The 26,907-nt window shown below is 45.5% G+C and overlaps 1 protein-coding gene across 2 annotated transcripts in view; it reads right to left on the reverse strand.

The window, feature by feature from the left end:
- The window catches only part of Rapgef4 (Rap guanine nucleotide exchange factor 4), a 279,513-nt gene that overhangs the window by 221,438 nt on the left and 31,168 nt on the right, over nucleotides 1-26,907 (reverse strand). For both annotated transcript variants that reach the window (XM_051184480.1, XM_051184478.1), the window contains exons 2-3: nucleotides 9,806-9,948; nucleotides 6,249-6,337 (exon numbers count right to left, since the gene is read on the reverse strand). In XM_051184480.1, the coding sequence (XP_051040437.1) occupies nucleotides 6,249-6,337; nucleotides 9,806-9,948 (232 nt within the window). The remainder of the gene's footprint in view (nucleotides 1-6,248; nucleotides 6,338-9,805; nucleotides 9,949-26,907) is intronic.

A 26,907-nucleotide genomic window follows, 5' to 3' on the forward strand; every position in this document is an offset into this window, starting at 1 on the left:
TGTCATAAACCACCATTCTCTATTTCTGAAGCATGAAATTTTGTCAGAAGTCTTTAGTAATTGGTATGATTGCAAATTTGTCATGCTTTGGATGTCTCTAGATTAGTTTAAGATTCAACGTGTTTCTAGGATTTAGATATTAGTTATACCATAAAGACTCTTTTATCTATAAATCTGCAGGGTAAAAAGAAGAACTTACACACACACACGCATACACAGAGGGGGGCATGCACGCACAGGTCGGGTACTGTTGTCTGACATAGTGAGGTTTATATGCCTACTTAAGATTTACTGTTATTTCATGTTTATAACATGTTATATTGTTCACTCCTAGCCCTAATCAGCCAACATACTAATGAAAACCACATCCCTATAGTTCACTCATCCCTTTAGTGAGACTATCCAGCCAAGTAAACAGGCCTGAGAGATATGAGGTTCTGGGGCTTGGCTTTGGTGATGGTCTCTGCAGGCCAGTGCGTCCCAGGCAGGATATCCCTGGAGGCACAGAAAGGTATCTCTGGGGAACTGGAGAGACTAGCCCTCAACGAGATCCCGTTGCCGGGTAGAAATCTCCATGAACATATGAGCTACGTAGGGACTCCATTGGACACGGATTTGTCTGTAGGCATGCTCCCTTGTTGGCTGGCCAAAGTAGATAAGATGGCAAAAGCAATGGCTGGGGCAGGAAGGCTGGGAAGCTAGGACACGTGTCTCTGACACTGCAGTGCCAGCCTGGGTTTTGTGTGATGGCGTAGAGAGATGAGCATGGTGTACACAAGGATTGGAGTGAGGGTTTGCAGGTCTCTGAAGGCTCCTCAGCACAGGGCAAACAGAAGTGTCTCCCGTTTCCCATCATTCTTAGGGCAAAGATGGTTTCAGCAATGAAGAAATGGGAGCAAGACTTCGGGGAAGGTCTCCGGGTGGTGTGTCATGTCCCTGCCACCCCATCCAGGGGCTTTCTCTCTCCGTCCAGGCTGCTCTGGAACCCTTGGGCTGGGAGAACGCCACTGCCCGGAAAGCAGGTTGCAGAAGCAGGGTGTGGCTCTGGGATCCAGCAGGGAAAGGAAGAACGTAACTGGTTGAGAACTGAGCTGTGTGAATCTCAACCAGATTTGGTGTCATTTGGAGACAGAGGTGGTCGGCAGCAGTTCCTACCTACCCCTCCCCACCTTCGCCCCCGCCTTCATCCAAGTGGCTGCTAAGCTGATCAGTAGGACCCAGCCTGTGCCGGGAGGCAAGCAACCCCATGGTCTGAACCCCAGTGTTCCAACTTCAGATCCCTCCATTATAGAAAGGGCCTGAAGCCCCTGAGTAGTTTTCACACTTTTCTACAACTTGAGATCAGTGGATTACTTTACTGTGATCTCAGGCATCAGTGATCCAGTGAGAAATAATGAATGTACACACCCCTAGATCACCTGGTTACTGGTGAGAAACTTCTGGACACCTGAAAAAGGCCGCACATGTTAACTAACATGGACGATGGCAAAGAAGGGACACGGTGATGACAGGGATCCTGGGGGTGTCGAGCTCTTCAGCTTCCCGCTGTCATCCTCGGGAGACCATGCTTTCTCTGTGGACAAGTGTGGCACAGCACACATGGGTCCAACTAGGGCTGGGCACAAGCCAATGTTAGGGACATGCTCTGTAAACGATGGAGGTTCCTACCACTTGTGTGGAGGACACCACCAATAAAAATCTAGCACAACCCACATCCTAGGACCTGGAGAGTTCAAGAAAAGCCATCTACACCAAGCACACAGAGGGGAAGACAATGTGCTCTTAAGCTGGTGAGATGGTGAGTGGCTAGAGGACCCCAAGGGAGTGCTGCTTCTCCCAACAGCTGTGACCCTAGCTGACATTCGCTTCCATTCACTCTTCCCATCCTTCAGGTACACATTATGGTCCATTCATAAGCCCCAGAGGCACGGGGCACTGACTGCCACACCTAACAAGCATCAGCACGTAAGTGGGATACAATGAGTTGCATCAGAGCTCTCAAGAGAGCTGTGTGCAGGGAGGGAATGGCCATTGAGATGCCAGTAGGAGCCTCAGTGCACGGTTGCCAGTAGGCGGCGCTCCTGAGCCAGAAGCTATTCCTGCTCTTTGTTTACCATTCTGGCCCAGAAAGCAGCAAATGCCCCCACACAGAGGCTGAAGCTGGGGGGCAACTAGGGGTGCATTTGAGAACTGGTCTCTGTGTCCCTTCTGACTCAGTGAGGAGACAGACAAGGAACGGAGAAAGGGTCTTAGGAAAGAAACATGGAGACACAGGCTAGCAGAGGAAGGCTGTCCTGCCCTCTTGGGATGACTTGACCCTGAACACAGCTCTGCTCCATCCTCTCTCAACTCTTCTTCAATCTCTTGTAACCATTCCTCTTTCATCGCTTCCCAACCCTAACTCTCTGCCTACCTTTTCTCCTGTGTGGGCAGCAGGAAGAATGTAAACATTGTGCTACTTCAGACCTGAATGCAAAGTTGAGATGCACCTCCGTGGCCCCAGGACAGTTGGAACCACTGTCTTGGAGCCTCTTAGTCTATGTGTTTGCCAGCACCTAAATGCTAAAGACAAAGCCAGTTGGTGTACACAGGTGTAAGGGATAGAGAGCGGTTTAATAGGTTTTTGTAGGCAACCCCAGTGATCATTTTTTCGGTCAAACACTAGATGATGTTGTAAAGGCTTTTTGGATGTGATTAATATTACAGTATACATTTGTTCATTTTTATGTATTATTTGAGGGGGGCACAGGACACATGTGGCCATCAGAAGACAACTCTGTGGAGTCCATTCCATCTTCTCCCCTTTTGCATAGGTCCCAGGGATCAGACTCCATTCTCTGGGTTTGCACAAGGAACATTTTTACCTATTGAGTCATCTTACTACCCATAAACAAACTTCAAAGAAACTAAATTACCCTTCCCAAAGTAGGTGGACCTCCACATTCAAGAAGGAAGCATCCACTCTTACCCCCCACACACACCTTCACCCCCACCCAACAGCTGCCCTAAGAGGTTGCCAGGCTCCAGGAACCTGGGAGCCAACTTCTCAAAATCCATCACTCTCTGCTTCCTTATCTCCCTCTTTCCCACTCCCCCCCCCCTAAATTCATTTACTTCTTTTTCTCTTACATAGGGCACTATTCTGCCAAGCTAAGCAATCAGGCTGGTTGTCCCCCACTGCTACTAGGCCAAGGACCTGAGCCCACCATACAGCCAGCTCGGATAGACTTTCCCCTCTTCTTTTCAGGAAGCCTGATGGGAGGAAGACCAGCCATCTTACCCACTCTCTTTGGCCTCTGACTGTCTCACAGCTGGGACCTTGAGCTGCCTGTGAGCCTGGCCCCCTGTCTGTTTCTGGCCACATCGTAGAACAGGTAGAATCAGTGTTCCTTTTCTTCTTTGTACCCCAGTGATGTGAATAAATTCAGAAAACTCGTCCAACTTTATAGGATGGAGTATGTAAAGGATTCAGTAAGCAAGCATCAGTCAAAGCCATTAATTCCTCACAATTGAGGAGAGTAGGAGGCCACACCCAGCCTAGGAAAGTCTTCTGCATTGGGGTAAGGTCAAAATTACACACTAAAAGCCTACAACTAAATTATATTAAAGTGTAAAACCCCACAGCTGATGGCAAAGTGTTTCCTGGCTCTTTCCGCTAGGACCTCTTGGGGTTCTCCCATCGGTGCAGGGCAATGTTCCTGGAGACCATGACCTCATCCTACTTTCACCCCACTGAGTCTCATGCCAAAGCAGCAGCTGTGCTGCTGCTGCAGCCACTCCCTTGGGCACAGCTGCTTTCTTCCCTCTTCTCTCTCCTCCTTAACCCTCACCTTCTTTCCTCCCCTTTCTCTTTGAAAGACTTATTCAGGACCAAGTCAGAGTGAGGGGGACCAGCGAATGACCCCCCTCAAGGTCCTCCCTGTAGCTCATCTATGCAGAAGACCCCTAGACAGGGCAAGCACCAAGAAGCTCTAAGCAGTGTGTGTGTGCTTCGTGTGTGTGTGTGTGTGTGTGTGTGTGTCTCGTGTGTGTGTGCATGAGTACAAATGTGTGTGTATGAGCGCATGTGTGTAAAGGGGGTAATATTTCATCACTTTGCTTTCTTCTCCTTCTAAAGAGTTTCCTGTAGCTCAGGCTGGCCCAAACTCTCCATGTACTTCAACATGCCCCTGAACTCCCAATCCCCCTGCCTCCACCTAGAGTTAGGTACACCACATCCGGTTCATATGGTGCTGGGAATCAAACCCTGGGCTTCCTGTAAGCTAGGCAAGCTCTCTACCACCTGAGCTATATCTATTCATGTTTCTTTTTTGGCCAAACCACACAGGTCAGTGATTGAGAGCATGGGACCAGCTGCTGGACCGATTGTGTGTGAATCCTAGCTCCCTTAATTTCTACATATAATACATCACTTAGGGTAAGTTATTTAACCACTTGGGGGTTAGTTTCCTCATCTGTGAAGAGAAAAGAGGAATGCAGCCTAGTTCCTAGGTTATATGGGGATTCCAAGAGTAAAGCATGGCTTATTAAGTGCTTAGAATACTGTCTACTAGGAATGGCTAGGCAAAAAATGCACCTGTTTTCAGACCCACTGGGAAACGGAGCCAGCTGATAAAAGTCAAAGCCCTCTCTGAAATCCAAGGAAACCCATCCTGAGAAAGAACAGAGGATGAGCCAGTGCAGCTGGGAGTCATGGGCTGCAGGCCTCGTCTGGTGGATTCTCTGCACATGGAAAATGCCTGTGGGACAAGGGTGACTTGTGCACCAGAGGGGAGAGTAACCATTGCACAACAGTGGATGGAACACAGGAAACCAACTGTGGTCCACGTTCATCTCCAGCATAAGTCTTTTTGGATACCACTGCAGGTTTAAGGGGCTGACTGGGGGGGGGGGGGTTGGCTGGAGAGATGGCTCAGTGTTCAAGGGTTCTTTTTTCTTTCAGAGGACTTGCGTTTGATTCCCAGTCCTCACATGGTGTCTCACAGCCATTCACAACTCCAGTTCAGGGGCACTGACGCCCCCTTTTCATGTCTTCCAGCACCAGGCATGAACGTGGTACACAGGCTTATACATAGGCAACACACACACACACACACACACACACACTAAAAAAAATTTTTTTAAAGAGGATGATTTAGAATAAAACTCTCTTATACATTTAGTGTGTGTATGTGTATACATGTGTGCCTGTGGAGTGTATATGAGGGCGGTGGGGGGGGTGTGGGTGTGGGTGTGTGGAGGCCAGAGGTGTTCAATGTTGGGTGTCTTCCTCAATTGCACTCCACCTTATTTTTTGAGCCAGGGTCTCTCATGGAATTCGGACCATTAAGTCACTGGTCTCCAGTGACTGGCTTGTCTCTGCCTCCCTCCGAGAACTGTGACTACAGATCTCTCTCTCTCTCTCTCTCTCTCTCTCTCTCTCTCTCTCTCTCTCTCTCTCTCTCTCTTTGGTTTTTTGAGACAGGATTTCTCTGTGAAACAGTCCTGGCTGTCCTGGAACTCACTCTGTAGACCAGACTGGCCTCAAACTCACAGAGGTCCTCCTGTCTCTGCCTGCCTCCCCAGTGCTGGGATTAAAGGCCTGCACCACTACCGCCCAGATATACCAGGCTTTTAAGTGGATGCTGGGCCTCTGCACCCAGGTCCTTGTGTCTGTAGAACAGACATCTTCCTGACTGAGCCATCACCCTAACCTAGGAAAGAGAGGGCTTGAACTGTACTGTGTCAGCCACGTTTCCCTGCATCTCTGGAACTCCTAGGATGCTGATGAGGGCCAGCGACACGAAGAAAAGTCACAACACAATGGAGGCAGGGAGCATTCTTCCTTCCTGGTGCTCAACTCGTGCAGCAGTTATGAAACTGTCTACCACACTTCGGTGGAACTGTGTGCACTTCCTGGGAGGTGGGCAGCCAGTGCATTCCTGCACCAAATGTTTCAACCCTGGGCACCAAGCTCATATCACACAAGACTTTCAGTGTATGTCTGTGACACAACTAAATAGTGCAAGTCAACAAACACTTAACATGGGGAAGCAGATTTGAAAAGGTGTCTTTAAAAAAAAAAAATAAGATGGTAGACAAGGCCATGAATTTGAGGGGCACAAGGAGTTGGAATGGGAAAGATGGGGCTGAAAGTGTGGTGTAAATACAGTAGCCATGTATGAAATCCTCAAAAAATAAATATCAAGAAAACTAAAAATGGCAGCGATAATGCATCTATCACTGTTTTTAGTGACAAGGTATGTTACCTGGTGACTGCTGGTCTCAGACACTTTAACATCCAAAGACCCAGCTAGGACAGCATACCAATTGGTTCCAATATCACCTTGGCGAAATACTGAAAAAAGAAACAGTGATGTAAATACACCGTGTACAGGTTTGTTTTGTCCATATAACCTGACAGATTTTCACTGGTATTACAAGCATGGCTTATTCTCACCCTTCCCTCACCTACTCCCACAGGAATTCAACATGGTTTTCCTCATGCCATCCATTCACGAAGTTTATTGTATAGATTGCATATCCTCAGAAGCAGATACCCCATCTACAGAACATTCCCAGACACTGAGCTGTAACAACTAACTGATTATCCTGACTGGGAAGAGATCCATTGGCCTGACATAGTGATGAAAGCCTTTAATCCTAGTACTTGGGAAGAGACGACAGGTAGATCTCTGTGAGTTCAAGTCTAGCCTGGTCAACAGAGTGAGTTCTAGGGCAGCTAAGGCTACACAAAACATTGACTGTAATAATTCATTAACATTCTGTGCGACTTACCTTAAATACACTTCACTGCATGTGATTCTTGGAAAACTATTAATCTACATGGGGGGGAGGGTCATTTGACTTGCCATACTGTGCCACCCAACATCATGGATCTGTATTAAAGGCAAAAACACTGTGGTGGCCACACCCACAATGCTAGCACTCAGAAAGCTGAGGCAAGAGGACCCTGAGTTGGTGGCCTCTCCAAAGGACATAGCAAAGCTCTGTCAACAAGTAAATAAGTTAATGAACAAATGGATGCATGTAATAAGTTTTATAGAGTAATGGACTTCCTTTTAACCTAACCAATGGATGGCTTACTTTATTTATACAAATTGTAAGAACTGAGTCATTGTTTGTTTATTTATTTATTTTCTTAATCCACTGTCCTTAGGCATTTGACTATGATCCTTACCAGAAGTTTCTGAACCAAAATTGTCTCTGAGTTTGTAATATCAGAGAGAAACTATTTAGATATTAGATCCCATATTACATTAAGAGTAGAACTTGAGAAGTCATCTGTTGGGCTGGAAAGATGGCTCAGCTACTAAGAGCACTTACTGTGCTTCTAGGGGATCAGAGTTCCATTCCCAGCACCCTCGCCAAACAACCACCTGAAGCTCCAGCTCTAAGCTGTAACACAAATAGTAAAAACTGAGAGACAAGTATTGGGTTCAAGCTCAAGATCATAAAAGCAAAGCAGTCAGCCACTAGCTCTTACTCTACCTCAGACCGAAATGGATGATCCTGTCTCCACAAACCCTCAGAGGCAAATGTTCTCCCTGTCTGGAAATGAAATGTCCCATGAGACCTGTTGTTTCTTCCTTGTATACCTCCCTGGTACTGGGATTAAAGGTGTGATCTCTTATTCTTTTAGACCGATTCACTCTTGTGTAGCCCAGAATGGCCTTGAACTTAAAGAGATCCATCTACCTGTCTCCTGAGTCCTGGAATTAAAGGTGTGTATCACCACTGCCTAGCTCTATGGCTGTGGCTAGCTTTGCTTTCTGATCCCCAGTGGTTTTATCAGATCATAAACAACCTATCACCACACCAGGTGACAAAACATTCTCATTCTTCTTGGACCTCAGTGGGCTCTGGCACATATGTACGAAAAAGTGAAATCAATCTTTCATTTAAAAAAGTCACTCTGAAATTCTCCCTCCAAAATCTCATGAAAACCAACTCTTCTCTTAAATATTACAACCAAGGAACCCCATGGAACAACCTGATTTTTGCCTGTTTGTTTGTTTGTTTTTCGTGTTTATGAGGTCAAGCAAATGGCTTACTGAAAATCAATGCTCAGCTCAGGGGCCAAGGCCTGGAAGGGTTGGTATGCAGGGCCTAAGAGGTAGCTTCTGGAAACCACGGTTGTAGTTATGCTCTGAGCCCTCTGAGTGGGCAGTGTTGTAGAGAGGTTCAAGACAGCAACAGTGTTCAGCCAGCACAGTGATAGAGTAAGAAGCTGGAGATGAGCTCACACTGGCCTTTCCAGTGATAATTGCTCTCACCCTCTGAAACACACTTAGAGTTAAGATGTGATGCAATTCCCATACCGCATAAGATGTGTTTCCAAATGGCTTTAAGAAACAAAAAGGCTCTCTCCACCAAAAATGAAGTTTCTGACATCAGTAAGAAAAATACATACGTTGGTTTGAAAATTACATATGTAGAGGTGTTTAAAGATTTGCTTCAGTGTGTGTGTGTGTGTGTGTGTGTGTGTGTGTGTGTGTGTGTGTGTGGGCCTATATGCACACACTTGCCTGCAGAGATCAGAAGAGAATGTCAGATCCCCAGGAGTTGGAATGTATGGGTTGTGAGCTGCCCCAAGTGGGTGCTGGGAACCAACCCTTCCAAAGAGTAGCAAATGCTCTTAACCACTGAGCCACCTCTCCTATCCCTGCAGAGAACTTTTTAAAAGCAAAAACATGATCATTTTTGTGGAGACCTGGAAAAACACTTCAAAGGACACAACTGAATGTTACATTATGGGTCAGTTTTAGGGCTGGGGATGACAGGAGATTTTGTGTTTGTTTCCTACATTTTCTGCATTGATACTACCCCTGATTTCCCACCCAGAACACACATGCATGCACTCTTACTCAACCACCCAGATTTTAACCAAGTTCACACCCTTGTCCTGGTCCAAAAGCTCCTGCCCTAACCCCACTGGCATGGTGAAACGTGTTCTAATCAATCCAAGACATCTCGTGAGCTCTGCCGGTGAGTGCTCTAGACTTTAGCCATGGGATACAACTCTGGCCAATGGCACCGCACAGGAAGTCTGCTGGGAGACTGGGAAGAAACAGTCCTTCAGAGGATGTGTGCTGTGGACACAGAACACCTCCACTTGCTACAAGGCACAAGCCACTCCCTGAGGTGCATCAGGAGGCTGGGGGACCATAGGCCCTTCTGGACCAGCCCTGAATCATCTCACCTCAGGGCTTTCACGGGTGAGGAACCTTTTTTTTTTTTTTTTTCTTTTTTTTTTTTTTCCTTCTTGAATAAATCTTTGGTTATTCAAGGCAGTTGGATGGAAGCATTCATTAGCACAGAATAAAACACACCTAGAAATAGGGAGACGCTGCCTCCTTAATGAAAAGAAAATACTTCAAAATTGTTTTAGCCTCTCTGTCCCTGATTCATACCTGGATAAATAACATTATTACTGTGCTCCATCCAAAACATAGCTAACAGAATTGGATGAGAGAGCTTTGTTTACAGGCCAGGGTCACATCCTTCTTGGATTAAAGAAGGCAATTATTTGAATCTCTAAGGATACAGCTAAATGAACATATCTGCCTGTCCTTCCAAACCCATCTAGAAAGTGAGCTGCTGCCTGGAGGTGGAGGTAACCATGTCCCCACTGGGAACATAAGAAATAAGGAGCAGAATAAACATGGGGGAGAGAAACGTCAGCTCACTTGGAAGCTCAAGTATCAGTCATGCCAACTCTGAGGATGCTATCTGTCCCCACACGGTAGCCACAGATGAGCACAGGCCACACATAAGCACATGCCACAGAAGTCACAGGGCTTACGTGTTATTCCTTTCTCCAGGCTCTCATAATAACCGCATAAACAGATCTGATGAAGGAGGTTTGGGTGGAATTTCTCAAAAGCTTTAACTTCTTTCAGTCGCGTGAAAATTATGTCCACATCTTCACTAGATCGTTCCAACGGCCTGCAGAGGGAGGAGTTGGAGACACAGAACCTGTTAGGTCTTTGTGAAAAATGAGCCACAAGACATAACTCATCACAGTTGCTTATTTATCTGTCATGAGACAGGGTGTCCTGTAGCCTGGTCTGCCTTGAACTTAGAATGTAGGCAAGGATGACTTTGAACTGTTGATCTTGTCCCAGGTGCTGGGTCACAGTGGTACAAGGAAGTTAGTCGGCTACATTCCTCATAGTTAACCACCTATCCCTATCACAGGCATTTCTCTCTGTGTCCACTTTAAGTCCTTACTGTTGCAAATGACTAGGACAGGACTGCTCTGAGTCCAGAAAACTAGATTCAAAAAGAACGTGTGTGGTCCCGGCTAGCCCAGCTAATTCCCACAGAGAAAAGACCTGGAATGTACAGTGCTGATATGGCCATGTGCCTGGAAAAGCTGGGGGATCCACAGACCTCACTGGTGCTGTGGTTTCTGCAAAGCTTCCAGGCATCCATGCTGAGGCCTTTAAGGGGTTATCAGGCCACGAGGGTTATGCCCGCATGAACGCATGAAAGGCTCACACTGCTGTCATAGGAACGAGTTCCTAACAGAAGGACGAGTGTGGTACTCTTGCCTCCCCTCCAGACCCTTTCTCTCTGACTTTGCATGGCTGATACTGTTTGCCTCGTGTTTTACCCACCACGGGCTTATACAACAAAAGGCCCTGCAAGCATGATTTCCTCCCATCTTCACCCAGACTCCAAACTGTGGCACATATGTTTTCTCTTTATAAATTACCCTGTCTGTGGCATTTTGTTACAGCAGCACGGCACCTCAGTGCTGGGCCCCTTCCCTCCATCACCTCTTGAGGACTCCCAAACTCCCCCTTTTGAAGCAAAGCCCTCAAGGCTCAGGGTTTTGAAAGGCAGCCAGAACTTCAAGTGTGAACACAATGCTGCCCAAAGAGCATCTGTGTGAGCCGGGAGGGAGCACCTTCACTATTACAGGGATGGCAGTAGGCATCCTTCAGAGGGCATCCGGCCCAGTGGGTATATGCCACACTGTTGGCACCTGCAGGGAGCTGGGCCTTTGCCACAGAAGGCCTAGGGCTAGCCCAAAGCAAGGCCAGCATGGAAATGACCCCCGGAAGAATCGCAAGGCACTGATGTGGTGGAGTCCTTCTTCACAGGATAAACAGAAAGAGATGAGGATCCCTCTGCCCCCACAGAGAAGGCACAAACCCGTTTGTTCTCCGGAGTATGCCCTTTGTTAGGAAGGCAGACCAGGACACAGATCATCAGCCTAAAGTGTCTAAGGAGAGACTGAACACCCACAAGCAGCAGGAGAAAAATGTACTTCCATGAGGTAAGTTCAAGGTAAACCAGAAGAGCAACAAGAACCAGATCCAGGCTGTAAGTCACAAAAGACATTTGTGGTTTTGTGATGTTGCCCATCCCCAAACAGTGAAAAATGACCATTTTTTAATTAAAAAAATTAGAAATTACATTTTGTTTTGTATCCATTTCTGCGTCTGTGTGTTTGTGTGTGCATATGTTTGTGCGGTACTGGAGCCTAGACCCAGAGCGTCATGTATGCTAGTCACTCTGCCAACTGTGCCTCCCTTTGTTTTCATCTTCAAATGTCTTCTGACGATTGTATATGTTTCAGAACACTGGACATAAGGTTGGCTAAACACACTTGAGTTAAAATGACTTTGCCGCTCAGTTTGACTTTTCATCTCAACAGGAAGTTAAGGTAAGAAGGATATTTCCCTCCTTTAGTGAGCAACTACCAGAGCTACAATAAATAACTCGTGTGAGCTTTATAAATTACACGAGGCTACAGAAGCTGCTGCTGCTGCTACCAACATGTTCATTAGTCACTAAGACCTTTAAAAGAAGCTTCTGATGGGGGACTGTGGAAATGATCTGTAGATAAGGTGAGATCCAGATCCAGTGAGATACCCCATCTCAAGAACTAGGGTGAAGAATGATAGAGAAAGATACTGGATGATGACTTCTGGCCTCTACACAGGCAAGCATATGCACATAGACACACACACACACACACAGTATCTAATGAAAGCAATGAATACAGAACTTGAGATATACTCTACCTTACTTGTGTCCTTTTGAAGGATTTTTAGACATGTGTATATTCTTTTCTAATTTAACCATAAGATCTTAGACAATACGCACTTAACAGTCTCAGTTTTTTTTCCCCTAACACTTAGCTTTTCAAAGGGTTTTGACACCTATGGAAATTTTTTATCATTGCAGCCTATTAGATAAAGCAAGTATAATGAATTCCATTTCACACTAATAAAACATTTAGACACATAAGTCAGGCAACTACCAGGATGCTGCAATCATGTGTATTTATAATGCCATTGATGACGTAGAGGTGTCAAAGGTCTTTGAAAGTCAAGATGTTTGCCACTTATCAGGTTATCGTCGTAATTATACAATTATTAACCACTTGGAACACTGTTTACTCCTTCCTAATTACCAGTTTTTCCAACAATGTCAATGAAATTCAGAAAGAAGGAATTGATGATGGTTGATCCAATCTGCATATATTTACTAAGGAAGTAAGTAAAGCTATCTGGTGACATAAAGGCGTGGTCTGTGTGCCCAGGGTGAGGGACATCTGTGCACAGACAGCGCTTCCCAATACAGAATCATCAAGGAGGGGGGAGGAATTCAGAAAAGAAAGAGATGTCACTATGGGTAAGATTGTACCAAGGTCTCATGAGTGCACTGTTGTAAACAGCCCTAAAATCGGCCCCCTTCTCATTTCTCCGTTTGTAACTACAGCATCGCCAGTTAACAATTGAGTCTGTAACCTCTGCGGTTAGGTTTATCTCCCCAGGTTTGTCCGGAGAGAGCCCTGCCCTCCTGACTCCTCCTCATCTGTCCCTTTCTCATTCATGAACACACACTTGCACATACATGTACACACATCAACTCAATTGCCACAATTTTCCTCTGTCTGCAATCCTTGGTTCTGCCAGTGAGCTTGCAGTTACCCTTAACCAAGGCACGCCCAGGCACTCCCAGTCCTTGCAATATCTGTCTGCCTGCCTCCAGGAAGCAGAGCCCACAGAGCTTGCAGAGTCCCACTTAGTAGCCAGCCCACTTGCTTTTACATCACCATAAAACAATGACGAGAAAAGAGACCTTCTAGATCCAAATTGAAGAAACATTAGATATTAACCTTTTCTGTCAACCGCAATAAAACTTCTGTTTCCAATGAGGAATTTGAATCTCAACTAACCCTCCTACCTCACAAGACTTTTACATGAGCCTTTCCCTCCCACCCCACCTTGCAAAACCCATATGCAAATGTTTTTACACCACCACCATCACCATCACACACACACACACAGCCCTGGTTTTAAAAAAAAAAAAAAAAAAAAAAAAAAAAAAAAACAAAAACCTTTTTTTACACAAAGGGCCTGCTGCATTCTTGGAACATCAATGACTTATGTGGCCCACTTCCCTTCATTTCTTTTGTGCTGATCCTTTTAAAACTAGCCAATCATGAAAGACTGTGAGGTCAGATCCCAGCCAATGGGGAAAAGTCAACAGTAACCACTGACATTAGAATTAAAAACCGAGTCAACTTCCTGTCCCTGTGAGTAGCACACGCAGCTGATCAGAAGGTAAGCTTTGCCTTGTTGAGACACTATAATTGGAGTGGTGGTCTCTTTGTGACCCTGGGCTTACTTCTAACAAAATGAGATCAGAGATTATGACTGAAGATCACGAAGACCACCATTTTGGTCTTGAACAAGGGTAAGGAGGCCCCTATACATTTGCCTCCCCAGTTGATACAGGTATTATGTCACAGGTCCCATAGGGGACTGAAAGCCACTGCTCTGTGGCCCTTGAGAAAAAAAAAAATCTCACTACCTGGAGGCCAGGACCAGCCAAAGTAAGGCTTAAAGAATGTTGAACCTGGGATTTGTGAGTGAGTGGAGGAGGAAGGAGACCTTTTGGACCACGTTCTGTGTTGTCTTTTGTTTCTTTACATTTAAACTACAATACATGATCAGAGTACAGCCTCATCTGGGGGCTGGAGATGCAGCTCAGTGCTGAAGCACGTGCCTGGCATGTATGGGTTTGATGCCCAATATAGAAAACAGGCCATATCACTTTCAGAGGCCCATTCTCAGACATCTTCTCTGACTGTGCCTTAAAATCTGAGGTCAGTACAGCATCATCAGGCTGGGCATACACCCTCAGTCACACAACTGAACTAGACCCTCAAATGCACACAGAATAGAATTGTGCAGTTCAAGTGCCCTGCTAGCATTAGGGTAAAACCGTTTCTTTCAGTTCTTTACACTCTAGAAGAGTGCCCAGGATGAGTCAGGAAACAGATGCTTTTAAAAAACATTTCAGGCTAAATCAGAACTAGTGGCTTTTCTTCTAGGTGATTCACAGAGGACTCAGCGAGAGTCTCACGAGGCTGGCCCACTCGAGGCCTTGGGTTGGGAGAGTTGGATACTCCAGATAATCTTTACTCTTGTTTGCTTGCTTCTCTTTTGTCTGTCTGTTTTGAAGGTCTCATAGCCCAGGCTGACCTGGGATTTCCTAAGTAGCTCAAGGTGGCTTTGAACTTGTGATCACCCTGCTCCCACCTCTCCAGTGCTGGGTTACAGGTCTGAGCCACCACACATGTCTATTCATTATCCCATTCTTGAGCAATGAGAAGGGAAGCCATGAATTCTAGTCTAGAGAATTCTATATTCCAGTCTATATGCTATTTCATCTATTATATATCTAAGCCAATGGTACAGATCAGCGTAACCCTAGTCAATCCATACCAAGGCAACAAAACTGGCATTAGTTAGCCTGAAGCAACCATTTTCAAGCTTGTATCATCTGGGCCTGTCTGAAGCCAGTAGCATCAGAAGAGGGAAACAGATTTTTAGAAAAGAAAAGAAAGTTTGAAAAAGACTCTTACATTGAACCAGCTTTTGGGAATCTCTGTAAGAGAAGAGTAGTTTCTGAGTTATCTATGTAGCCCTTGGAGCTTTTTAGCCATTTGTTTGGGTCTCTGCTCTTCATGGAACACTCCTGGCTTATTTCCACCTTCCCATCTAGCACAGCACCTGCTACCAGTGCCCCTGCACGTGACAACCTGAAGAACACAAAGGAAAGGTGAGTGAGGATGAATCTCTTACTGAGCCACACCCATTAACCATTAGCCAGATGCAGACCTATAGGCTTGGCTGGCTGTAGTGGTTAGAATGAGAGTGGCTCCCTCCCATAAGCTCCTATATTTAAATACTTGGTGCCCAGTTGGTGGAAGCCTTTGGGAAGGACTAAGGAGGTGTGGCCTTACTGAAGGAGGTGTGTCACTACATGCAGGCTTTGATATTTCAAAAGGCCCAACGCCATCTCCGTTCTCTCTCTCTCTCTGATCAGAAGTAGGAACATAGCTACTGCTTCAGCACCATGTTTGTCTACCTACAGCCCAGCTCCCTGCCATGATGGTCATGAACTTACACTCTGAAACTCTAAGACCCAATATATTCTTTCTTCTGTAAGTTGCCTTGGTTACAACATCTCTTCGCAGCAACAGAAAAGCAATAAGATACTGGTTAACTAATGTTCATATTCGATAATTCAGACTGGCCATGTAAGCACCACAGACAATGACAATCTGTTTTTTGTTTGTCCTTTTGTTTTTGTTTTTTGTTTGTTTGTTTTTGCTTTTTTCCTAGCAGGGCATTGTGCCACACATTTTTAATTCCAGCACTCAGGAAGAAGAGGCAGAGAGATATCTATGAGTTTGAAGACATCCTAGTCTACATATCAAGTTCTAGGCCAGCCAAGGTACTGAGAACCTGTCTCAAAAAGGAAATAAAAATCTATGACGTAATTTGATGGTAGAGTACACGTTACCATACACGGGGTCCTGAATTTAATCCCAACCCCTGAGCCCCACACATACATCTCTTGTATCACCATTAAAGGAAAGAGAAACTTGCACTTGATGCTGTGATGGACTAGTGTGGTACTAACTCTTCCAGAGTAAACAGACATTGAATCTGCCTTCAGACATTAGGCAACAGGCAACACGGGACTGTGGCCCAAGCAAGGAGAGAGGCACGGGAGGGATCCATGTAACAGCCTTGTTGTCATGCTGATATACTTTGCAGACTCACTGTGCTGGTGGGGGCAATTTGAGTGAAGTGAGTCACAGGATAGGATGTGTAAGGACTGAGCTGAGGGAGGGGCCTCGTTGAGTCATTAGCTGTACACCCACAGGCTGGTTCATGGAGAGGTCTGGCAGAGCACAGCTCCAGAGAAGAGCTGTACAAGCTTCCGTATGTCAGCCACTCTCACAAATCGGGAGCTCAGAACAATGGAAGAAGACAGGGCTCTCCAACCACTCTGGACATTCATCTCAAACTCCCCAAAAGTACTCCAGCCCAAGCCATGGACTCCCTTTGACAAGGCTTAAAAATAAGCCTGGTAACAAGATGATGGGGCAGACTTATTAGACTTCCTAGGGGAGGCTTTACCCTCTCTGAGGAGCAGATGGGGGGGGGTAATGGGGAGAGGAGGGAGGGGGAACTGGGATTGACATGTAAAAAGTAAATTGATTAAAAAAAAAAAAAAGCCTGGTAGAATCAAGTGGATTGGTCAGTAAGTTATCTTCCTATCAGAGTATAAGTTGCTCTCAATATCATAACATCCAAAATGTCTAACACACTGTCATAAAACACTACAAATTCAGATAAGTGTGAAAATGGAAACAGAAATAGAGAGCATAGAGATGTAGAAAACACCAAGAAAGGTCATGAGAGTTACCAAAATAAATGTGTTTAAGAAAGGAAGTTGGGCAGTGGTAGTGCACACCTTTAATTCCAGCACTTGGGAGGCAGAGGCAAGAGGATCTCTAGATCAAGGCCAGTCTGGTCTACAGAGCAAATTCCAGAATGACCAGGGCTATACAAGAAAGCCTGCCTCAAAAGTCCCCCACCCCCTACACACACACAAAGGACTTAAAGGAAGCGATTGGATCAGTGGGTGAAGAGACAGGAGACAGCAGTCGTCAAAATATTATTTTTTTTTAAAGCACATAAGAGTTTGCTTTAAGGCTGAAAACAATGCAGAATGAAAAGGAAAAGAAGCCCCACCATATGGAATGAAGAGCAGATGGGACACAGCAGAGAACACATCAGTGAAGAGTGAGGTGGGCAAAACACAGACAGAACAAGATTAAAGACAAGCGAGCGGAGACTTGGTGGCCTGTGGGACAAAGCCAGGATAGGAAAAAAGAGAGGAAAGTGGGGGAGGATGAGAAATAGTAGGTGACTTTTTACTAATTGAAAATGCAGTAAATAGTACAAGAGACTAAATGCCAGAGAGTAACATCTTTGCTTTATGAAAGAGGAGCATTAAAGGTGACCAGAAACTTTTTGGCTAGTTCCACCAAGAAGTAGAATTTGCAGGGCTGGAGAGATTGGCTCAGAGATTAAGAGCACTGGCTGTTCTTCCAGAGGAAGCCAGGTCCAATTCACAACTGTCTGTAACTACAGTTTCAGGGCCTCCTAGAGTAACTGCCATACATATGGTGCACACACATGCATACAGAAAAAACACATCTATACACATAAAATAAAAATTAATGCTAAGCAAACGTGTTTTTGATTTTTGTTTGTTTGTTTGTTTGAACAAGTAGACTTCTTTTCCCTCTGTGAATGTACGCTGGCCTGTGGCCAGCTGAAGGAGGCAGACGTTCAGCACCGTGTCTGACAAGCTGTCATGCCACTAGGAAGTAGTTTAAGTTACCTGACTCATGACTTCAGAAGGATGGCATGGGACTAAACTTGGTCTAGGATCTTACCCAGTTTTTAGGAAAGTCCATGTTTAGAAGTAGTTATGTATTGGACCTATAAACAAGATTGAATCAGAAGGATGTGTCCATCATCCTGCAATTATTTGGTACTTCAGAATCAAAATGCTTTAACCACCTTAACCAAAATGTCCCTATACCTTCCACATGCAATGCTGACTCAAAATGCACATAAAATTTTATTTTTAAGTGATTTTTTTCCATGCTACAGCTGGCTTTGGTCTATAAATTCAGAATATTTACTATAGTTACCTATTAGCTAGAAGATATTAATAACCTTAAAGAGTGTACAAATCACAGTAAGATAAATAAAATAATGCTTTTCTTCACAATGCTAAGTCATAATGGTGCACAGGCTGTTAAATAACGCTGAAGTGGATAAAAGATAAAACAAGTTTTTTTTTTTTAATTTTAAAGATTTAACACTTTTAAAAATAAACTTATTAGTAAAAACCCTGTCAATAATACACATTATTTCCACAGTTTCAATGTCACAAATGCCATGGGAACTGGTGCCCTAAATCTCACTCTGTGGAAGAAGCCTCTGGTCCCACCTGCCTGTGTGAGATGACAAGGGCAGTTCTTGGCAACACACACTTCCAGCATGCCTCACTGCACAAAATAAAAGCCCCAGGAAACAGGGTGTGTGCCAAGGACATATGGCAAGGTGATGATCCATTATGAATGAGGACTCTGCCCCATGGTATTTCCTTTCACTGTTAGTCATGATGGGTTTCAGAGAGACCAGTATGAATAGTCCAGAGCAGGTAAGGTAGCACACAGAAAGCTGATTTAATAAAAAAAGACATCCGCCTTGGGTCTAGCATTTTATTTCAGACAAAGTTCAAATTCTTGCATTCAAAAAATGACAACTGGTCTAGAGATGTGTCTCAGGGGTTAAGAGAACTTGTTGCTACTCCAGAGCTCCTGAGTCTGGTTCCCAGCAACCAAGTCAGATGGCTCACAACCAATGTAACTCCATGGCTCACACCATTGTAACTCCATGGCTCACACCATTGTTAACTCCATGGCTCATACCATTGTAACTCCATGGCTAACACCATTGTTAACTCCATGGCTTACACCATTGTGACTCCATGACTCACACCATTCTGGCTCCATGGCTCACACCATTCTGGCTCCATGGCTCACACTATTGTGACTCCATGGCTCACACCATTCTGGCTCCATGGCTCACACCATTGTGACTCCATGGCTCACACCATTGTGACTCCATGGCTCACACCATTCTGGCTCCATGGCTCACACCATTGTGACTCCATGGCTCACACCATTGTGACTCCATGGCTCACACCATTCTGGCTCCATGGCTCACACCATTGTGACTCCATGGCTCACACCATTCTGGCTCCATGACTCACACCATTCTGGCTCCATGGCTCACACCATTGTGACTCCATGGCTCACACCATTCTGGCTCCATGGCTCACACCATTGTAACTCCATGGCTCACACCATTCTGGCTCCATGGCTCACACCATTGTGACTCCATGACTCACACCATTGTGACTCCATGGCTCACACCATTCTGGCTCCATGGCTCACACCATTGTGACTCCATGGCTCACACCATTGTGACTCCATGGCTCACACCATTATGGCTCCATGGCTCACACCATTGTGACTCCATGGCTCACACCATTGTGACTCCATGGCTCACACCATTCTGGCTCCATGGCTCACACCATTGTGACTCCATGGCTCACACCATTCTGGCTCCATGACTCACACCATTCTGGCTCCATGGCTCACACCATTGTGACTCCATGGCTCACACCATTCTGGCTCCATGGCTCACACCATTGTAACTCCATGGCTCACACCATTCTGGCTCCATGGCTCACACCATTGTGACTCCATGACTCACACCATTGTTAACTCCATGGCTCACACCATTGTAACTCCACGGCTCACATCATTGTAACTCCATGGCTCACACCATTGTGACTCCATGACTCACACCATTCTGGCTCCATGACTAACACCATTCTGGCTCCATGGCTCACACCATTCTGGCTCCATGGCTCACACCATTGTGACTCCATGGCTCACACCATTGTGACTCCATGGCTCACACCATTCTGGCTCCATGGCTCACACCATTGTGACTCCATGGCTCACACCATTGTGACTCCATGGCTCACACCATTCTGGCTCCATGGCTCACACCATTGTGACTCCATGGCTCACACCATTGTGACTCCATGGCTCACACCATTCTGGCTCCATGGCTCACACCATTGTGACTCCATGGCTCACACCATTGTTAACTCCATGGCTCATACCATTGTAACTCCATGGCTCACACCATTGTAACTCTATGGCTCACACCATTGTAACTCCATGGCTCATACCATTGTAACTCCATGGCTCACACCATTGTTAACTCCATGGCTCATACCATTGTAACTCCATGGCTCACACTATTGTGACTCCATGACTCACACCATTCTGGCTCCATGGCTCACACCATTGTAACTCCATGGCTCACACCATTCTGGCTCCATGGCTCACACCATTGTGACTCCATGACTCACACCATTGTTAACTCCATGGCTCACACCATTGTAACTCCACGGCTCACATCATTGTAACTCCATGGCTCACACCATTGTGACTCCATGACTCACACCATTCTGGCTCCATGACTAACACCATTCTGGCTCCATGGCTCACACCATTGTGACTCCATGACTCACACCATTCTGGCTCCATGGCTCACACCATTGTAACTCCAGGGCTCACACCATTCTGGCTCCATGGCTCACACCATTGTGACTCCATGACTCACACCATTGTTAACTCCATGGCTCACACCATTGTAACTCCATGGCTCACATCATTGTAACTCCATGGCTCACACCATTGTGACTCCATGACTCACACCATTCTGGCTCCATGACTAACACCATTCTGGCTCCATGGCTCACACCATTGTGACTCCATGACTCACACCATTCTGGCTCCATGGCTCACACCATTGTGACTCCATGGCTCACACCATTCTGGCTCCATGGCTCACACCATTGTGACTCCATGGCTCACACCATTGTAACTCCAGGGCTCACATCATTGTAATTCCAGGGCTCACACCATTGTAATTCCAGCCCCAGGGGATCCAACACTTCTGACCTCTGTGGGCACCTGCATGTATCCACAAAAGTGAGCATGTGAGCACAAACACACTATGTTTAAAAATAATAAATCTTAAGAAAGAAAGGAAGAAAGAGGGAGAGAGAGGGAAGGAGGGAGGGAGGGAGAGAGAGAGAGAAATAATAGAGCCGGGCATTGGTGGCACATACTTTTATTCCCAGTACTCGGGAGGCAGAGGAAGCCAGATCTCTGTGAGTTCGAGGCCAGCCTGATCTAAAGAGCCAGTTCCAGAACAAGCTCCAAAACAATATATAGAAACCCTGTCTCGAAAAACCAAAGAAGAAGGAGAAGGAGGAAGAGAGGGAGGAGGAGGGGGAAAAAGGAAGGAAGTAATAACCAGCAGCAAGTATGACTACCAAAGCAAGAAAATGCCTGGAGATGGAGGTCCCGAAAAGTCCATGTCCAGGCAAAGTTCTGTAAGCAAGAGGCCTTTCTACAGTTATGTACTGAAGGGCACACAAGCCAGTCAAAGATGGCGCTGAGGGAAAGTCAAGAAGCTGAGTCCTGAGATATTTACAAAAAAAAGGGTAATTGGTTGCCATGATTAAACCAGATGAGGTCAATGCATGAACAGCTCATGTTCACTAGGTAAAGCATAGGGCACCTAGATGCATGATAGGTTGACTGTTAAGACCATTGGCAGGCTGTTTCCCCGCTCTGAGGTTTTTTTGCTTTAAAAGATGCATGCTATGGGGCAATAAAGGAGTTCCTGCTTGACTAGACTCCCCACTGCGTCTCCAGGATCCTAGGAGGCTGGGGAACAGTCCAGTGGTGCACTTGCCTTTCCTCAGACCCAGCTCCTGTAATGTATGGTCAACCAGGCAAGAAAGCATTATGACTACCCAGCATGCTGAACAGAGCTCTGGTTTGAGGGATACTGACAGATTTATTAATTCTACCCCTGAGGGACAGCAAGACAGAGGATGCCTGCCCCAGTCCCCAAACTCCAGGAAAACAAAGCAGGGAACACCTTTGTCCCATGACTTTTGTTCACAAAAGCAGAGATAAATGACATCAGAACTTTAACCCTCTGTCTCTAGACCCTCATTCAACAAGACTGCTGCATGTCCTCTCAAAGCAGAAATAGGTAAGTCAGTTCTTTGAGCCTCACATAGAACCAGACCTTAAGTCTGCCCTATGCCAATTTCTGCTTCACCGGGGAACTCCAATGCATTTCTCTACAACACAGTACTACAAGACAAAAAGAAGCCATGTCTCCTGGAAAGGTACACAGAGGTCTTCATAGAGTCCTGGGGATTCCGAGGGAGGGCTTCACAGGAAGCCCCTTTTCTTCTAATTCCCAACTCTCTCAGCACTAATGCTAGTATTCTAACTAGTAGGGCAGAGAGGGCAGAAATTGTGTAAGTACCAAGAGAGGATGAAAAGTTTCTGGCTAGCCAGACAGTGGAGTGTGAGGAAAGACATGGGGTGGGAAGTTAGAGACAGGATGGCCAGCAGCCACAACAATCCGAAATTAATTCTACAGGTTCTCAAAGTCCAAGACTAAGAAATAAAAATGGATCTGACTGGTCAGGACCCCAGTGCCAGCCAGCCAAGTGTTGACATTATGCTGCTATCTAGAAGGGGGGGGATCTTTTTTAATCAGAAAAGAAAAGTCAGAGGCATCATTTTAGAAAATCTGCTCTCCTGAAGAAAGAGAACAGGGAGGGAAGATGGTAAGGGTGTGCAGAGTAGATGGATGTGGGCTTTCGGAGCTCTGTGTGGCATTCTTTTCCCACCACCAGCCCTCATGCCACTGCACTTACAGAGTACCACGAGCTCTTTTAGCGGCATAACTCACAAACATCTTCCCTTTCTCTCCAGTGCACACTGAGCACTGGTGTAGCAGGCAGTCGTGGCATAGCCCTATAGTCCCTTTGAAATTATTAATAATGCCCTCATTCATTTTCAAAAGTGCATTTCAAAAGTGGTTTACACAATAAATTATGCATGCACCTTACTTGGAAATAACCCTGTTCCTGCCTCCCTGCAGGTGCCTCCAGCATCAGGGACCTACTACCTACAATTTGCAGCTTCTTCCCTCACCATGATGATCTTTCAGTTTCTCTGCTCACCACATCTCTAGGTGAACTACATTGTCCTAACTTTGCAGCTTCTATTGCCTTTTCCCCCAAGCTCCACGTCACGGAGACAGAGCAGGATTTGGGTCCCACCTTCTGGGACTGAGGGGTGAGGATGTGCAGAGGTCCAGAAAATACTCTCAAGCCTGAGTTAAAGGGGAGGGAAGACAAAGACAAAGGCTCTCCAAGTGTTGGTAAGATTCTGGGTCTTTCCCATCTGCAAGTGTCAGGAGGGTGTGAACTGATGAAAGGGTATGTGGATTCAGGAAAACAAAAACAGTGGTCTTGACTACATGAAAGTAATACTAATTACAGTCTTTGATTGAACATCATATAAATCATTTGTTTCTAATTACAGTGCTGCCCAGGAATACGAATGTAAATCACACAAGGTGCCAAAGTGTTCTTAGAGTACTATTATTTAATTATAATTGTAAACACTCTACGCATTCATAATTATGATTTGCTATGCCTGGTCATTTGAATCTATTGCTAACAGGTCATCTTTTTCACCCAGAGATCTAGATCTTTCTGGTAATAATGAACTTCTATGAGAGAGAAAGTGCCAAAGCAATAGAAATGATCTCTACCATTATAAGAGTGCATAAAAAAAAAAGGAGCATTGCATTCCTAGGTGGATCCAACTTCATTAATGAAAAGGAGAATCCACCCATCAGCTCATGTAGAAGAAGCTAATGCATTTGTAATCACAGAAAGATCCAAGAATAACTTCCAACACTGTTAGGAAGGCCTGGACACTGAACCAATGCAGGAATCACTCGCGTGCAATGCACCACTAGCAAGGTGGGAAGAAGAGCTAGTGCAGAGAGATGGAGAACTCATAGGGTTGGCTGCTGCTGTTACCGCTAGGTTTTGTTTTTGTTCTGTTTTGTAGTGCTAGGGACCAAACCCAGGGCCTCACACCCGCTAGGGCAAGCACTCAACCACGGAGCTATCCCCTCAGCACCCACCCCGAACATTCACTAGCTCCACCTGAAAAGTGGCAAGCCAGACACAGCACCAGGCAGGATTATCACTCACATTAATTCCCTGACCATACTGAGTATTAATGAATCATCAGTCGTTAGCTTTCTTTATTTTAAAATAAACTTCTGCTGTCCTAAATATTATTTTTACTCTGAGTTTTTTTTTTTCCTTTTATCAGCATTCAGGATTCAGCAGGTATTATTTCCACTGAGTGGGTACCTTTTCATTTTCCCTGAAGAAGCCAGCACTTTTAGTTTTGATTTTATTTTTATGCACTGTTTATCTAGTTCATCGATGTTTGGAGTTTACTTTCATCTAGGAACCCATAAATTAACTTTTTTTTCCCAGTGCTGGCACATATGGTATGCAAGCACTCTGCCATTGAGCTACACTCTAACATTCCATATAACAAAAGCACTTGATGTGCAAGTCAGACCACCTGAGTTTGGATCCCTGGGATCTCAGCTAAGCGAGACACAGTGGGTCAAGCGTGCATAAAGCCAGCACCATCCCTGGAGAGAGGAGGCTGAGAGGGGAGGAATCGACCCAAGGTTCATTCCTGCCTGGCCTACACAGCGCAGAAATAGATGGAAAGGCGAGGACCGACATCTGAAGGCTGTCTGTCCTCTGACATCTACGGGTGTGCTGTGGCACACACACACACACACACACACACACACACACACAGAGAGAGAGAGAGAGAGAGAGAGAGAGAGAGAGAGAGAGAGAGAGAGAAAGAGAGAGAGTGGTAAGTGGCACTTCCGAAGGCATGTCCTCCTAGTTACATAAATGTACTTGGAGGAAACCATTTAAGGAAAAAAAAAAAAGAAAACCCACAATTACATGTCTCAAATAACCACCATATGCTTTAGATCTTTCCAGACTACATCTAGCAGCTCAGCTGGATAAAATCAAAACCTTATTTTTCTTTTCTTTCTTTCATATTTTTTTTTTCTTTTAGCTTTTCAAGAGTTCCTGGAACTCCCTCTGTAGACCAGGCTGACCTTGAACTCTGAGATCTGACTGTCTCTGCCTCCCAAGTGCTGGGATTAAAGGTGTGTGCCACCACTGCCTGGCTGAAAACCATATCTTTCAAAGTGGTACTTTTGGTGGCTGAGGAGATAGTTCATTGGGAAAGGTCTCACCGCACAAGCATAAGGGTTCCCATTCTATCACCAACACCGCATCATCCTAGCACTGAGCAGGCAGGAACAGCAGGGTCCCTGGGGCTTTAGACCAGATAGGCTAGCCAATCCAGAGAGCCCAACATTTGGAAAGAGACCCTGCCTCAAAAAATAAGGTAAAGAACTAGGCAGTAGTGGCACACACCTTTAATCCCAGCACTCAGGAGGCAGAGGCAGGCGGATCTCTGTGAGTTTGAGACCACCCTGGTCTACAGAGTGAGTTCCAGGATGGCCAGAGTTACACAGAGAAACCCTGTTTCAAAATCAAAAAACAAAACCAAACAATAATAATAATAATAATAACATAAAGAGCAATTGATGAGCTTTTGACCTCCACAAGTTCACACACACACACACACACACACACACACACACACAGAGAGAGAGAGAGAGAGAGAGAGAGAGAGAGAGAGAGAGCTATTGTCTAAATGTTGATATTACCCCAAAGTCACATGCTGAAATCAAAACCTAAGGAGATAATATTCAGAGAATTCAGAGATGGCGCCTTAGGGTAGCAATCAAGTCTCAAAGGCTCCGCCATGATGCATCAAGATATGTCCTCATAAAAGACAGATGAAAGAGTTTGTCTGCCCTTTTCAGCATGAAAGACACAACAAGAAGGCATCATCTAGGGAACAGAAAACAAATCCTCATCAGACAATCAATGTGCTGGCATTGTATCTTGGACATATCAACCCTCAGAACTGTGGGTAGTAAATTTCTATTCAGTAGAAGTCACTCCAGTACGTCCCAATTTTTCTTAAGTCACGACTGTCTCACAGAAAAATACAATTGAATGTCAGGATGGAGTGAACTGATGCATGTCCTCTAACTACCTGCTGAACTCAGGTGACCCCACAGGCTCCAGAAATTAGACCCTGGGTAGCAAAGATTGCTGGGAAGTTCTGGCCTAGAGAACCCACTCTATAAGGGTGCCTACTCGAGAACCAATAGGGAAATATATTTTCTAAGATGGCAGCATCCATTCAGTTCAATAGTTGAATGAATTATATTGTTAACCATTCAGTCCTCACAAGAGCCCTGTAAGGTGGAATTCTCTTTCTTCAGAGGGTAAAACTGATCTAAGGTGTTGAAGGAATTCCCCCACACCCCACAGGCATTGGAAGCAGGCCCAGTTGTCACCTTATCTATTTGGTGCCTCTCTCTGTCATAATTCTCCTAATCAGGGTTGCTCAGAGGTGTGTGTCTGTCCCCAGGCAGATGGATGAGTGGGGTCTGCTTCAAATGTTGTCTTACTATTGGCTCAGTATTTCTCTAAAGTGAGAAGAGGGGCACCAGCCAGGGCAGCCCTCAGGCACTGCTGTGTCCCCAGACAGTTCAGCAGTGGCCACTTGTCTCCCTCCAGACACACAAGAAGCTGTCACAGACACCAGCAGAATTAACCCCATATGTCATTACTTCCACTCTCACAGAAGGAAGTTAGATTACAATGGTTAGTCATTATCATCCGATCCCACAACCAAACACCTGACAAGATGGTTCAATGAATAAGGCACCAAGCCTGACAACCTGAGTTCATTCCCCGGGACCCACACAGTAGAAGGAGAGAACTAATTTCTGCAAATTGTCTCCGGACCTTCCCGTTTGCACTGTGCTGAATGTATGTGTGCACAGGTTCACGCATACATACTCATACACATAAATAAAAAATGCAATTTAAAGC

This window comes from Phodopus roborovskii, unplaced genomic scaffold (assembly GCF_943737965.1).
Source record: "Phodopus roborovskii unplaced genomic scaffold, PHOROB, whole genome shotgun sequence".
In the NCBI taxonomy this organism is placed as follows: domain Eukaryota; kingdom Metazoa; phylum Chordata; class Mammalia; order Rodentia; family Cricetidae; genus Phodopus; species Phodopus roborovskii.